At 47.6% G+C, this 15261-nt stretch overlaps 1 protein-coding gene across 6 annotated transcripts; it reads left to right on the top strand.

Moving 5' to 3' along the window:
• The first annotated feature begins 338 nt into the window (after window positions 1-338).
• On the top strand, window positions 339-15049 carry LOC105905174 (transmembrane and coiled-coil domains protein 1-like). 6 transcript variants are annotated; one of them, XM_031568390.2, is made up of 8 exons: window positions 339-694; window positions 2156-2326; window positions 6683-6726; window positions 8087-8965; window positions 12072-12509; window positions 12838-13349; window positions 13912-14047; window positions 14681-15049. In XM_031568390.2, the coding sequence occupies exons 4-8, from the start codon at window positions 8294-8296 to the stop codon at window positions 14993-14995; spliced, it is 2073 nt and encodes a 690-aa protein (XP_031424250.1). In that variant the 5' UTR covers window positions 339-694; window positions 2156-2326; window positions 6683-6726; window positions 8087-8293; the 3' UTR covers window positions 14996-15049. The 6 variants fall into 6 exon arrangements, with proteins under 6 accessions (XP_031424250.1, XP_031424253.1, XP_031424251.1 ...); XM_031568393.2 differs by lacking the exon at window positions 339-694 and adding an exon at window positions 710-966; XM_031568391.2 differs by lacking the exon at window positions 339-694 and adding an exon at window positions 710-1021.
• The last annotated feature ends 212 nt before the right edge of the window (window positions 15050-15261 follow it).

The raw sequence follows: 15261 nt of genomic DNA, 5'->3' as shown, positions 1-15261 counted from the left end.
CTGCGTCCCCGATTTTCTTACGGCTGTTGCTGGGAACCTCCAATAAACACGACAAGATTCTGGTATAGATCATCATCATCATCATTATTTATTCAGGGAGGATTGACTGAGCACAGGGCTCTTTTGCATCAATACCCTGATCTAGTGAAATTCCTAGGTCCGCCCATAATGTTTAAATGTATTGACCGCGTAGCTAACTACCCATATTGATATATTTAGATATAAAATTGCAATTACGCCAAGTGAAGAACTTCCATCCATAAACTTGTTGCACTAACATATTGTGCTAATGCTGGTTACCATCTTATGCTGGTGGTATATGGCATTAGAAATGTTTTTAAAAAAAATTTTTTTTTATTGGAATTGCCCAACCTGTTTGGCCAGAATTTATACTTTTCATTCAGCAGAGGAATGGGGACTAGAACAAAAGCAGTAGTAGAAAATATAGTGAGTGGAAATTCTGAAAACATTTGCGTCACATATTACAGTTTAAAACACATTTTGCAAACATCATATTAACAACCGGTACGTTTTGATTTTTGAAGTAGAGATGATTTATGATCGTACAAAGAAGTCAGAGGAACTCATGTCGTCATCGCGGAGCGTCTCACTTTGCCCACGCTCTTTGACGTCATCGTGGGAGTGTTCCATCGGAGAAATGAACGGTCATCAGCACAATCCTGTAAGCGTCCATGTAAGTTAACGTTCAAATCTTTAAATAATGCACTCAGTGTCATTACTAAACGACAATATAGTTATGAATTAGCAACCAGTTTATTGTCGTAAACGTTTTCCGTCTTAAGAGAATAGTATCGGTTCTCAGTCTGTACAAATGTTAAGATTGCTCTCCAACTCAACCTGCTCTCACCCACTAACGTTAGCTGGCTAGTTGGTAGCATTAGTCGTTTGCTACCCAGACCGGGCAGGGCGACAACCTGTACCAGCCATCATGCAATCGTGACAAATGTATAAGAATCCTCATTCTCTATGGGTACATCACCTTTAATGTTTGATATTACTGGTGAATATATCATGATTCTGATTCTGAATTTGTTGACGCTAGCTAGAGAGCTTGCTGAGTAGAACGAGACTTCGATGATTACATTTAACGTTAGCTTGCTACCTAGCTGTCCTCATTAGCATACCCTGCTTAGGACCATAGACTTTGCTTAGGTTTCCTACCCAGCTAGCTAGCTAGCTAGCTTGCTATCTGACCAATGTGTAGTGCCCCACCATATCTCCCCTCTGTGATGCTGGAGCTTTTCTCGTTTGACAGCCGGATGCGAGTGACATAATCTTGTAACGTTATTATTAACACTGTTTCATGAGTACACATATTAATATTGTAATATTAACATCAAATTGGGAGTTTGCAATGTGCAGTAACAATGCCGGCTAAGTTGACGATTTAGGTTACTGAACATTGTCGATGGCCAACTTTTAGAGATGGTTTTGGGCGTAAACGGCTCAATCCCAGGCTATCTTGCGGCCGTCAAGCTAGCTTGCTAGCTGGGTTGTTAGCTACGCGGTCAATACATTTAAACATTATGGGCAGACCTAGGAATTTCACTAGATCAGGGTATTGATTTAGCTAACCGTCTTAACGTTTCATTCTGTCCTTACCTTTACTTCACTAATGTGTATGGGCAGCAGAGGCGAGCCACCGACTGGTTTACGGTTACTAAGCTTTAAGGCTAACTTACATTAGCAAGTAAACAGATTTGGTCCGTGGTATCATGGGTTATTGTAGTAATGTTTGATATTTTGTATTATGCAGCTGGACTGATACCCCATGTATTACAGAAAAAAATATGTTGTCAATGAGATGTGTACGGTTGTTTTGTTTAAATTGTAATCCCGTGTAAATCTGCTGAAGTTTTTTAACTAACCTTTTAGCCAACGTTACCACCTAGCAGGTTAACTAACTTACTTAACTTTCACAGATCACGTACTTGCGTACATGTACAAGTAGCTCACCAACTTTAGTTGGATGTTAGTAATGATGTCATTATGGCGTTATGTTATGAAGTTATTAACGATAGTTAGATGATAACACAAGTGTGGTATTGGTTAGGCTATTTGTCTGCGACTAGTGCACCCGTTAACGTACTGTTCTATGGCAACTATATGACACTCTCCCATCTCTCCGGTCCAGCATGCTATATTCATAAACCTTCCCGGGAAGAGCTGACTGTCGGAAGAAACTACCTTGACACTTTTTAAGGACTAGGGGGGTTCATGAGCAGGAGAGGTCGTTTTTGGACGTTGAAGCTGACCTCTTCTATGTAGAAGACAAGAGCCAGCACACTGATGACCGGGCCAGAAGGTATGATTCCCACTACCTCTGACAGGTGACTGCTACCCTGGTAGAACTACAAGTGTCCTTATGGGTGCAGTGGTCAGAGAGACTTGTCTGAGTTTTTTTTTTTTTAAGGGTTGGGGAGTTTTTGGTTAATGCAGCTTCTAATTTGTGTCATTCCTTATATGTGAATGAAATTTGTTATTAATCAATTGTAGTTCTTTGTTCACCAAATATCCCATCTCATTTTTGGAAGGCTGCACAGTGTGAACACACTTCCCCTCTCTCACACACATAAGCACACACACACACACACACACACACACACACACACACACACACACACACACACACACACACACACACACACACACACACACAGGCTGACCTTGGGAAGATGTGTGTTGGAGAGACTGGAGAGTGAGTGAGTGAGTGTGAGAGATAGTGTGTATGTGATAGGCGAGTGTTGGCTGACCCATTTCAGCCAGAGAAAATGCACTGCCCTTGAGGGCTTTGGTAGGCAGTGTGTAGAGGTTGTTCTGATTTGCCTGTTTTTTAATGGAACCATATCTTTGGATTTATCTACAGATAACCTTCACCGCTTTTTTTATTGGATGATGGCTATTACCATGAAAACGTTTGTCACATGTGCTCTCTAATATCGTTTATAGTAATAGCTATGTAGTTGATCCCTCTTTGGTCAAACGAAGAGTGCTGTTCGTGTTCATTCTCTCTTACAGAGTGAAGCTGGAGGTGTAGCGGTAGTTAAATGACACGACCCTATCTCCTTTCCTCACATTGGTGGCCTCTATTACTGCCAGTAGTTGTGTGTCTGTGCATGTTTGTGTTTTGGACACTATGAGCTGCCAGCATGTTGATTGTGACACACAATAGCTGCACTGAGTCCAGCAGTCAGTGGCGGACTTGTCTGCTTAATAATGCATGCAGGACACAGACGCCTCGCCACGATGCCGTTGTCTGATATAACTACATCACACAGCAGGAGAGAACTTTAAAATGCAACTTTGTAGCTGGCCTTTGCTAATCTGCCTGTTTATTTGTACGTTTATATCCCTCTTCATCTACCAATCCTCCTTGTCCAATTCGTCCATATCCACCATGCATTGTTGAGAGAGGTGTTGTCCTTAGACCTGACCCCAGGTCTCACAGTGGGTGCTGTTAGTGTTGGCAGACCGTGTTACTGTGGAAGGTGTCATGAATGCGTCATTTGGGGGAGGTTAAGTAGCATATATCTTGGTCCATTAAAGAGGGAGTGTGCCTAAATCCATTTCCAAACACCTTCTATGGGAAACAGAGAATGTACAGATCTTACACTCCAGGAAATGATCATTCTTTTACAAACTTAAAAGCAGAAAAACATCAGTGAAAAAAAAAAAAAGTGTTCACAAAAGACTAATGACCAACACTGTTCAGGCTATCAAAGTACATTTCTATGGATAGTACAGTAATATTACAATTCAATTACATATGCAATTGAAATCTCATTAATTTAAAACCTACTTTAAAAATGTTCCCATCTATGATGCATCTTTGAAGAGGGTCTATAAGCATGTGCTCCAAAGTACACTGGGTTTTCTGCTGTTGTGTCTCAGTGCACAAGCTAAACCAGTCAATCTATGTGTTTGAGACCAGGTAGTATCTCTGGATTGGGTCAATCTAAGGCAAATACTTTGTTTTTGTTATAGGCCTATAGTTTTCTTTCATAACCAAAAGCACTAGCCGGTAATCTAATTCCACTTGGATTGGCCAAAGCGTGAAATAAATTAGTCTCATTATATCACTTGGTCTCCAGTAGTTTTATTCCCTGAGAGTACACATTCAAATGATAAAACCTTATGGTAAATTAATAAATAGTGTGGATATATTTAGCTTTCTCTTGACTCTGAGCCAGTGCTTTAAGATTTGTCAGTCAACATGCACAGGTACGCTTTGGAAGGCAAACGAACCAAACCAACTATGGCATTGACTACGCTAGGGTAACAAGATATGAATGAAGCTAACGTTAACTAGCCAGGCAGCTAACTTAAACAAAGACTGAGCTATTGTTACATCATTACGTTTAACACCTTAAATAACCTTGCATTTATAATTTATCTACAATACCTAGTGTTAACCAACCTGTGCCAGTGAAAGTGCAGTGAATTTTACTCCATGGTGTGTCAAGCGTCTTTGTGGCAAATGTTAGGGTTACAGTTCCCAACCAGGAGTCACCAGAAATGAATGTTAATTCAAATATATAGTCTAGTTTAACTGTGAAAATAAAATAATAAAAAAAATAAAAATACAAAGCACACACACGAGGGTAAATGGAAGACAGGAAAGCTGTGTTACACAAAACCTTAGCTCGAAGGTCTTTATGGTATTGCTCAGCAACTATCATTAGCTGGCCCATGAGCCAGGATGGGAGAGCTCCATTCCACTTGCAGCCTTGGCTTGGGGTTGATCAATTGACCTACAGTTCATCAATCCTATAAACTGGCCCTATCATTTTTCTCCAGTCAAATATATAGGCGGACTGTAATTCCCTAGTCTGTGGACTATTGACTGAGGACTCCAGTCATTTCTTGTGTGATATAGGTCTGCTTAAATGGCTTTCTGTTTGGTTTGCAACCCGGGCCAAGTAAAAGCTACTGGGGTATACCATCAGATTGACTTGGTGTGTTTCTGCTTTTAGTGATTTTTTTTTGTTTTCAGACAAAAGACCTGCAACATGGCCCAAATGATACAGTTTTCGCTACATTTCAGTAGGTTTCTTTTTCCTGCAATGGGAGCAGGTTTACCGAGCTACTTGTGCTAGAAAGTCGAAAGCATTTTATATGTTAGTATGTTCGTCTGGGCGTGAGCTTGTGTGCAGCCGTCAGAGAGAACCAGTAGAGGGCATGGACTGCCTCTGGACCTGAAAGAACACTAGTGTGTGTGTTGGTGTGTGTGTGTGTGTGTGTGTGTGTGTGTGTGTGTGTGTGTGTGTGTGTGTGTGTGTGTGTGTGTGTGTGTGTGTGTGTGTGTGTGTGTGTGTTAGGGCTGTCAACGAATATTCTAAATTCGAATATATATTCGAATAGTTGTTAAAAATAGAATTTCGAATGTGAAAATTAATATTCGAATGTAAAAAAAAAACAAAAAAAACAGCGGCAGCACTGTCTGCTTTGCGGGTGGGCGCGCGCCTGAGATCAGGGACAGGTCACAGGAGTCTCACTGTCTGGCACAGAGTCACTGCTGACAGTTGACTTGCGAGATGCAGAAAGTGATTGTAACCCCCAAACATCTAAAGAGTGATGTCTGGAAATATTTCGGATTTTGGTCAGTTGATGGTAAACTTGTTGAGCCTACAGCTAAAGTAGTGTATAAGCTATGTAAGCTAAAGTTAGCTTACCAGTCAACAACTAGCAACTTGAGGCTACATCTCCACATTTTGGAGATGTAGCCTCAAGTTGCTAGTTGTTGAATGGTAACCTAACTCTAGCTTACACACTACTTTAGCTGTAGGCTCAACAAGTTGCCTCACTGCTGACAGTTGACTTGGTGGTAGATGGCAGAAAGTGCAGAACCCTGCTTGACCGCAGCAGAGAAAGTGATTGTAACCCCCAAAAATCTAAAGAGTGATGTCTGGAAATATTTCGGATTTTGGGCAGTTGATTGTAAACTTGTTGAGCCTACAGATAAAGTAGTGTGTAAGCTATGTAAGCTAGCGTTAGCTTACCATTCAACAACTAGCAACGTGAGGCTACATCTCCAAAATGTGCATCCAAGTGAATACGGCATAATATGTGGAACTTCAGCGAAACAGCCACGTTTGGATACATATTTTGCGCCGTCCGTCACAAGTTCGTTGCCTGCGGCACGACAGGAGGCCTGCACGCAAAAATTGATTTCGTTCATATGCAAGGACATGAAGCCGACCAGTGTGGTGGATGGGATAGGCTTCAGGGAGTTCTGTGAAGCACTGGAACCGAGGTACCGTATCCCTTGTTGTCGTTCAATTAAACCGCTATGCGCAGAGAGCGAGGCGTTGCGGGAGAGGCAGAGAGAGGGAGAAAGAAAGAGTGCGAGTGTGTGCAAGCTCTGCGGTCTTGGCCATTAGTTAATTTACGTATTTTTGTGTAGGTAATATGTTGTTAAATATGTTTAAACTTAAATAAATTACCTATACAAGTAGTTATGTCTCGTTGTATTAATTTGTCCTGTTATTGACGTGCCTAATGCGCAACCAGAAATTCGAATATGTTCGAATATATGTGTTTTTTTAAAGCGAATATTCGAACGTCATTTTTTAGCCATTTTGACAGCCCTGGTGTGTGTGTGTGTCACTGCTGGGGATGGATGGTGCCTATGTGTGACCGTCTCTTGTCTTGTCCACTGCAGCTGACCCTGAGCCTTGAGTCAGAAGAGGAGCGGCTGGACTGATGGTAGGACGCACTCTTTGTCTGCTTTCCCTCTTTTTCTCACATTGTTCTTCATCTGTGGTGTTTGTATGTTTTCTTTTTTCTTTTTTTTTGAAATGTTAAAAAGAAGAAACATTGTGTTTGGAGTGGTGACTTCCACCTGTTTGTTACTGTGGTTTTCACAATGACAACTAATGAACTGTGATGATAAGAAATCATTTTTTATTGATGACGAATTAAATCTGCACCCAGTTGACATGCGTCTGGTTGAATGAAAAGTCACAAAGCTGGCTGTTTCCATGACTGACCAGAATAGGAACATTTCCCTTCTGGGGGCGCCCAGAGACTTTGGCCCGCAAACGACAGTGAATGTAACCTTTGATCATGAGTTTTCACAAGCACAAAAGCCCATTAGATGCTTGCCCTCGCCTTTGTTTAGCTTTTTTTGAACCATCATTCACATCCACTGACATCCACATCCATGCTTTTCAAACAATAGTTTATTGCACAAATAATCTCTGAAATGTTTATTTCCAGATTAGGATGGCGATTATAATAATGAAGTTTTGATCACAACCTTCTGACGGTGGTTTAGATTGTGCAATCTTGCAGAGAAGGGCTAAACCACTGCATAGACACCAGAGCATTTCAGAGATTATTGCATATTTGTATCATGCTTTATCATCCTCACTGGCTGTAGGTAGACTGTTGTATGTACTTGTGATATAGCCTAGTATGTCATGATGGGTTGGCTCCTGTGGACCTGATGGGTTGGAAAGCAGATCTTTTGTGTGTGCCAGTAAAAGTCAGGCAATATTACTACTCTTGACTGCCAGTTATATCACATACAGATGAAGTAGATGTTGTGTTAGTCCCCGTGTGCCAAGAAGCTGCAGATGAATACCTCGTGGATGAAGACAAAAAAAATCCTGCAATGCTTTTTTGGACATTAGACAAATTGTTCAAAAGGTCCTAAGCAGTTTGCCCTTAATGTTCTTGTACCCATGGATTAATAAAGGACTTGTAATCGATAAGGTTAAAGGCCTGTTCCTTTTAAGTGCCTCTGAATAACAGGATCCTTTATAGTTCCTGTGTCTTTCCTGTTAAAAGCTCAAGTCCAGACGAACCCAGTCCTTCATGTCTGTCAGCCAACCCCTAATGCTGCCTTTAAGTGTTCTGTTAACTCATCCTGCTGCTGCTACTGCTATTGCTGCTGCTACTGCTATTGCTGCTGCTACTGCTATTGCTGCTGCTACTGCTATTGCTGCTGCTACTGCTATTGCTGCTGCTACTGCTATTGCTGCTGCTACTGCTATTGCTGCTGCTTTTGTCCCATCGCTTACAGCCGCATGTCATAATCCATTTTGTTTTCCTTCTGTGGTAGATGAGCATGACTTTCAGCCAATCCGCAGATGCATGCACGCTCACAGGGCCCAACTGAGAACCCCTGCCCCGCCTCCCAGTTTTCAGCCGGCCAATCCGAGGGGCCGTGGAGGTGGGGGGTGTAGGTAGACACCACCCCTCCTCCTCCACATCCCAACCCCTCCCAGTGCCGAGGCTGAAACCCCACGTGCAAGACTGGCGCCCCTTGATGGATCAGGCCAGTAGCGAGCTGAGCCAGGAGGAGCTGGAGGCGGGGGGCCGCGGCGCCCCGGACCTGGAGGCGCTCGGCCGGAGGGCGTCAGAGCCAGAGCATGGCCTGTCCAAAATCACCCACAACGCCCGGGAGAACATGGGCGCGCTGGGCCACGGCCTCAAGCAGCTCTTCCAGCCGCAGCGCCGCCGCTCGTCCGTGTCGCCGCACGACTCCGCCTCCTTCGCCTTGGCCCCGCCCGGCGAGTTGGCCGAGGCTGGGGCCGAGGCGGGCGACGGGGTGGTCGGGTCCGGGGCTCCGGCGGCTCCCCTGTCCTCCGCTCACTCGGGCGGCGCGGCCTCCTCCGACACTGACGCCCCCCCTCCTGCTCCCGCCCCCCCCGCAGCTCTGAGCCGCGTGCTGCAGCAGATCCGAGGCGCCCCACCCATCATGAAGAGAGGCACCAGCCTGCAGAGCCGGCGCAGCAAGGCTGGGGGGAGCAACGCCAGCGCCGCGGAGCCCCCCCAGAAGGGCAGCCCGCAGATCCACCGGCGCTCCACCCAGGAGGTGCTGCTGCTGCAGCAGGCGGGCCGGCCGCGCTCCTCCTCCACCACCGACACGCCCAGCAGCCCCGCCCTGGCCGACATGCTCATCAGCTCCGGGTACCACTCCACCGAAGAGTCCGACCGGGTGAGTCAGCACACCGGGGGCCACACTGACACCTCATGGCCCCCTCTCTCTCAAGCTACACACAGCCTTGTGTGGGGAACGCTAAGCCTGTGTGTGTATAGGGTCTAGCCCATAGTATCTGTGTGTGTGTGTGTGTGTGTGTGTGTGTGTGTGTGTGTGTGTGTGTGTGTGTGTGTGTGTGTGTGTGTGTGTGTGTGTGTGGTTATGATGACTTGTATGTATGTAAGCCTGTGCTTGATTGATGGAACAGGTGCTATCTGATGTAACCATCAGGCTTTGATTGAGTTAACAGGGCGAGGTAACTAGAACCATGTCCGATGACCTGTTTGAAAGAAATCGGCACACAACACACACACACACACACACACACATGCACACACTCTCTCTCACACACACACTTGCTCGCACTCCAGCAGACGGTTAGACAGACACTTGGCAAAAAGATCTATTTTCATACGGCGCGTCTCCAGGTGTCACTGAAAGGAGGGCCCACGCTGCCCTTTTCCTAGTAGCTGTGATTGCCACCGATAGGCCCCTGGTAGAAACAGAGCCGGCGTTGACAGTGTGGGAAGGTCGGCGAGCGCTGGTGGCAGGTCACCATGTTCTCTAAGCCCTTCTAAATTTAGCCCTTTCTTAGTCTTCAAGTGCACTCCAGGCCGATGACCCCGTGCAGGATAAAGCTGGTGTGAAGTTTGACTGATGTCTGTGCCTCCGGCATGCGTGAGGGCTGATGGTACCTGCATGCTTGCTCTTCCATGCAAAGGGTACCAAAACAAATGCTGTTTATGGGGGATTTCTCCTAAAAGCCTGTCGCAGCGTGTCAGAGTAATACCTGAGAGTCGTGTGGCAAGTTTTTATTTATGTATTTTTTTTGTTATTTAAGGAAATGGTGAACTTTTTTTTTTTTTTGACGTCGCAATGATATTCACATTAGCTGTTGGTTGTTCTCTTCCTCTGTCGGAAGCTGCTCTGGTGCTTTGACAGTCCTCTGCCTGTTCGCACTGATAAGAGGCAGCCAAGCAGTGGGATGGCACAGGCTGTCACGGGGCTGATAACAGCAGCCAGACCGTGCACTTTGAGGCCAGTTGCCTCCCTGGCCGTCTCTAATGGCTCTCTGACCAGCTATAGAGGTCTGACACAGAGTGCGAAGACAGGCACTCAGCTGTAAGAATACTAAGTGCTTATTCCTGTGTAAGCACTTAATACTCTAGTGGAGAGAGCAGCAGACTCCAGCATGGCCACTCCGAAATGTTCCTCTGGAGATGGATCGCACATCCATAATAACACACTAGGTCACTTCACAGAGGCTAAAGTTAGTGGCATCACTCTCCTGTGGCCTCCTGAGGGAGTCCACCCTCTCCTGTCTGTGCTGGGCTATTACAATCATTGGGAGACTCTTTGGAACTTTCCTGATTTAGTTAATACATTATATAGTTAATCATTTTGAGTCAAGAGTCCAAGAGTCCCAGTGTCATATAATAATGTTTTTATTTTCCAGTTTAGCAGTTTTTGCAGCAGTAATCCAAAAATAAATTGCTGACTGCTTCTTTAAGTTTGAATAAGCTCAGAGACCTTTAATCAGAGTGTTTTTAACTGCTGACCACTGGAGCGAGACTCCCATGTTACGGGAGGAGTCAGGATTAGTGAGCGTCATTGTTGTCACAGCGAGACCTGAGCAGGATGTGTTTGTCTGGTTGGGTGCGGCCCAGGATTCGGGGAGAGAAATTCTGAGAGGTTTGAGCTGTCAGATGAACACACACACTCACACACTCACACTCACACACTCACACTCACACTCACACACACACACACACACACACACACACACACACACACACACACACACACACACACTCACTGGCCCCCTGCTGGCGGTCCTCTGGTGCGCACAAGTGTAATTACTGCTTGCTGCTCTCCTGCCGCTCGCTGCCATAGAGAATGCGCTCAGCCATTTGTCACCCCCCGTAGTCAAGCCGTCCTCTCTGCTCCTTTGGCTGTTGATCGGGCGGCCTGGGCTGGTTTTTGTCCCCCTTATATGCACCGTGTAGTGTCACGAACTAGTCCAAACAGCAGCAGGATTCTACAGTGAATCCAGGTTTGATCTCCTGATTTGTTTCTTTCCCGTGTTGGCTAGTACCTGGGGAGAGAGTTGGCAGAGATTGGAGGTGAATGTCTTTTGCCCTGTGGTGTCATAGGAATATATCAGTGTGGCCATCTTATCTTTGGTCTCTCAAGGTCATGCTGGGGGTATCTGGACTGCTGCTTGGCTGGATGGAGTGCGTGTGTGCGTGCAGGGAGCCTGGGTGGAACTAGCTTTGAGATATTCAGTTCATTGGACTGCAGTAACCTTACAGAAGGCAATTCAAAGATCATTTAGTTAGTAAAAGAGAGTTAATTTAGTTTTGCAATCCAACTTTATTGACCTTATGTAAATGACGCATGTGCTTGTAAATGAGCCAGGCGTTTTATCAGAGGCTGTGGCTGCCTCACTTATCTCTGGAGGAGATGCACTCATAGTCCAGAGGTCTGGCCAGGTAGGAGGGTCTCAAGGCCACTGGGCCAGCTCAGCTCAGCTCACCTCCTCTCTCTTCACTCACACTCTCACTGACTCCACTGACGCCGCTGCCGCTGCTGCTGCTGCTGATGGCCCCGACACGACACGACATGGACACGGACATGAAGCCCACAGCGCTGGTGAACCCTTGTCGTCCCGCTGAGGTTTTAAAGGCTGTGCGTGCTTACGTGTGTGTGTGTGTGTGTGTGTGTGTGTGTGTGGTGTGTGAGAGAGAAAGAGGGAGGTAGAGAGGGAGACACAGAGAGAGAGAGAGACAGCTTGAGTGAGAACATAGCTGTAGAGTATTGAACTAGAATTCACCTGTTTTATTATGTTAGTGAGCACTACTGTCGCAAGTTGGCACCTGTGAGTAGGTCTGTTAAGCTCTCCCTCTCTCCCTCTCTCCCTCTCTCTCTCTCTCCCTCTCTCCCTCTCTCCCTCTCCTCTCCTTTATTCTTCTTTATGCATTTTCTGTTTCCCCTCTTTACCGCTGCTCTACTCCCCATGTATTTGACTCCCACTGTCTTCTCATCCCCCCCCCTCCACTAACAGGTGGACCGTCTGGATGTGTCTGGGCCGGCTGTGTCTCCCAACGCGCTGTCCTGCGGCTCGGACGGCGCGTACGGCGCGTACGGGCTGGACGCCGTGGACAGCACGCCCGACCCGCAGCGCACCAAGCTGGCCATCGCGCAGCTGCAGCAGAAGATCCTCAAGCTGACGGAGCAGATCAAGATCGAGCAGACGGCGCGCGACGACAACGTGGCCGAGTACCTGAAGCTGGCCAACAACGCCGACAAGCAGCAGAGCGCCCGCATCAAGCAGGTGTTCGAGAAGAAGAACCAGAAGTCGGCGCAGACCATCCAGCAGCTGCAGCGCAAGCTGGAGCACTACCACCGCAAGCTGCGCGAGGTGGAACACAACGGCATCCCGCGGCAGCCCAAGGACGTTCTGAGGGACATGCACCAGGGCCTCAAGGATGTGGGCGCCAAGGTCCGGCAGCTCCATCAGTATTGCATACCTTACCTGTAGTAGGTGTTGATGTGAAGGGGGGTAGTGATGGTGATGATGATGATGATGGTGGTGGTTGCGCTCCATCTCGGTGTGCAGGGTGTGTGTGGTAGCTATAGGCTGAGCCGAAGATGGGGTTGTAGAGGTTGGTGATCTTGATTGGGTTTGGCGTCAGGGGCTTAGTGGTGCATGCTTCGTTAAAGATCCCTACCCTATTTTGGCAATGACATTGTATTGGTTAGTGGCCCTGCATGAAACTGTTGTTGGCTACATCTGGATGTAACATTCTAACGGTCCGCACGTCTTCCAGATGACAGGTGGCCTCTCGAGCTTCTCCCACGCCACGCACTCGGCGGCAGGCGCCGTCGTGTCCAAACCGCGGGAGATCGCCTCGCTCATCCGCAACAAGTTTGGCAGCGCCGACAACATCGCTGGTCTCAAGGACTCCCTGGACGAGACGCAGGGTGAGGATGGCGGCGGCGGCGGCGGCATGCCAGGCACCGGTGCCCGAGCCCTCAGCGGTGGTGGCACCAGCGGCCACATGCAGTCCAGCCCCAAGTACGGCAGCGAGGACGACTGCTCCAGCGCCACCTCGGGCTCGGCCGGGGCCAACAGCATCACGGGGGCCCCCGGCGGCCCGCCTAGTTCCCGTGGCAACACGCTGGAGCAGGGCCAGAGTTTGGGCCTCGAGGCGCTCTACCAGGAGGTGCAGGAGCTGAGGGACGGCCAGGCCCGGCTGGAGGAGTCCTTCGACAACCTGAAGGCGCACTACCAGAAGGACTACACGCTCATCATGCAGGCCCTGCAGGAGGAGCGCTACCGGTAAGCCCCCGCGCTGCGCTGCACGCGTCCACGCATCCCCTCGGGGTTTCATCTCATGACACAGGATAATGCAAAGGCTGAATGTTTCAGGATAACTCCCATGAAAGTGCATTGATTCAGAACTGGTATGTCTGGCTTTGGAGGAGAAAAGATGTTTACCATTAGCAATCGATTTGCACTTTCACGGTGGAGAGAGATTTAGTCAGGGATTGCTGCCTGGGGCTATAGTTATGCTATTGCTTGTTATTTGCATTTTTTTGTCATGAAATGTTAAATAAAATCATTATGGAAGTGATATTGTATGGAAACAGTGGAAAACTTGAAAGTGTAAAAAACTGATACAGTGTTATCTCTGTGTGTGTGTCCGTCTGTGTGTGTGTGTCCGTGTGTGTCCGTGTGTGTCCGTGTGTGTCCGTGTGTGTGTCTGTGTGTGTGTCCGTGTGTCCGTGTGTGTGTCCGTGTGTGTGTGTGTGTCCGTCTGTCTGTGTGTGTGTGTGTGTCCGTGTGTCCGTGTGTGTGTCCGTGTGTGTGTGTGTGCACGCGCGCCCGTACGCGTGCGCAGGTGTGAACGTCTGGAGGAGCAGCTAAATGACTTAACTGAGCTCCATCAGAATGAGATCATTAACCTGAAGCAGGAGCTGGCCAGCATGGAGGAAAAAATCGCGTATCAGTCCTATGAGAGGGCCAGAGACATCCAGGTCAGGATTGACACATTCTGCATGACTAGAACAACTTCTAGTGGTGCTTATGTCTGTTTTGGGAGATTTACCCCTTTAGTTGGCTTGCGTGGTGGTTGTAATGAAGCTAAGGTGTCCATCTGATAACGAATACGTATCTTCATAAAATTCCAGTTTAGGTGAAATGCAAGATACAAGTGTCCATTGTGCCTTCTGTCTGATTGGTTAGATTACTGTCTGCTCTATTGGAGTGTGCTAATTCAGCTCTTTGGTCATGTAGCTGCTAGGTCTATGTGTCCTTTGCTTGTGTGAACTACCTCTAGTCTAGTGAGTGAGTTTCTGTCATCAGGATGAGCCAGACTGTATTATCTGTCAGTTTAAAGTGCAAGGTTTGCTGCAGGTGGAGGTGATTCTCAGCATCCATTTAAAATCAGGCTTCCTGTTGTTTCCACAGACACCAGAATATTATGATGATGATAAACTCTAATGGACAAAAAGTTTGTTGTGTGTTAGATTTCCTATGGCTAGCCTGTTCCCTGATGTCTTCACATTTAGTGCCGATTTTGAGAAATTACAAATATTATAAAAGACCTTTGCGAATAACATTAAACCCAAATCGAAGCTGACCATTGCTCTCCTCCTCCCGTACTGCAGGAGGCGCTGGAGGCATGCCAGACACGCATCTCCAAAATGGAGCTGCAGCAGCAGCAGCAGCAGGTGGTGCAGCTGGAGGGCCTGGAGAACGCCACGGCGCGCACCCTGCTGGGCAAACTCATCAACGTGCTGCTGGCGCTCATGGCCGTGCTGCTGGTGTTCGTGTCGACGGTGGCCAACTGCGTGGTGCCGCTGATGAAGACGCGCAGCCGCACCCTCTCCACGCTGCTGCTGGTCCTGATGCTGGCCTTCCTCTGGAGACACTGGGAGGTCGTCTCACAGTACCTGGACCGCTTCATGCTGCACCCCGGGTGACCCGCCCCGCCCCGGACCTTGCCTCTGCCACGGACGGTCACCTTCACCCAGATTTATGAAAGGGTGGGAGGGGATCGAGAGAGAGAGAGAGTTGACTCTTGTGTGAGGAGCTGAAGGGATGCCAGGAAGGGAGGAAGGGGCTAGGAGGAAGGTGGAACAGAGGGATCACAGGTGAAATGAAGGAGGAGGAGAAAGAGAAGGAGTAAGAAGTAGAACTTGCACACTGCCTGACCTCTGACCTTTCATAGATGCACTGCTGAAGTGGG

The sequence above is a fragment of the Clupea harengus genome, chromosome 5, assembly GCF_900700415.2.
Source record: "Clupea harengus chromosome 5, Ch_v2.0.2, whole genome shotgun sequence".
Taxonomy (NCBI): Eukaryota; Metazoa; Chordata; class Actinopteri; order Clupeiformes; family Clupeidae; genus Clupea; species Clupea harengus.
The sequence above is the reverse complement of the archived record's forward strand: the minus strand, read 5'-3'. Positions and strand labels throughout refer to the sequence as shown.

Bases quoted from the DNA above. Each gene is read 5' to 3' on its own strand.
- LOC105905174 (XM_031568390.2), top strand. From the start codon at position 8,294: ATGGATCAGGCCAGTAGCGAGCTGAGCCAGGAGGAGCTGGAGGCGGGG. The intron at 13,350-13,911 runs GTAAGCCCCCGC...ACGCGTGCGCAG, and splicing joins CTGCAGGAGGAGCGCTACCG to GTGTGAACGTCTGGAGGAGC. The intron at 14,048-14,680 runs GTCAGGATTGAC...CCCGTACTGCAG, and splicing joins AGAGGGCCAGAGACATCCAG to GAGGCGCTGGAGGCATGCCA.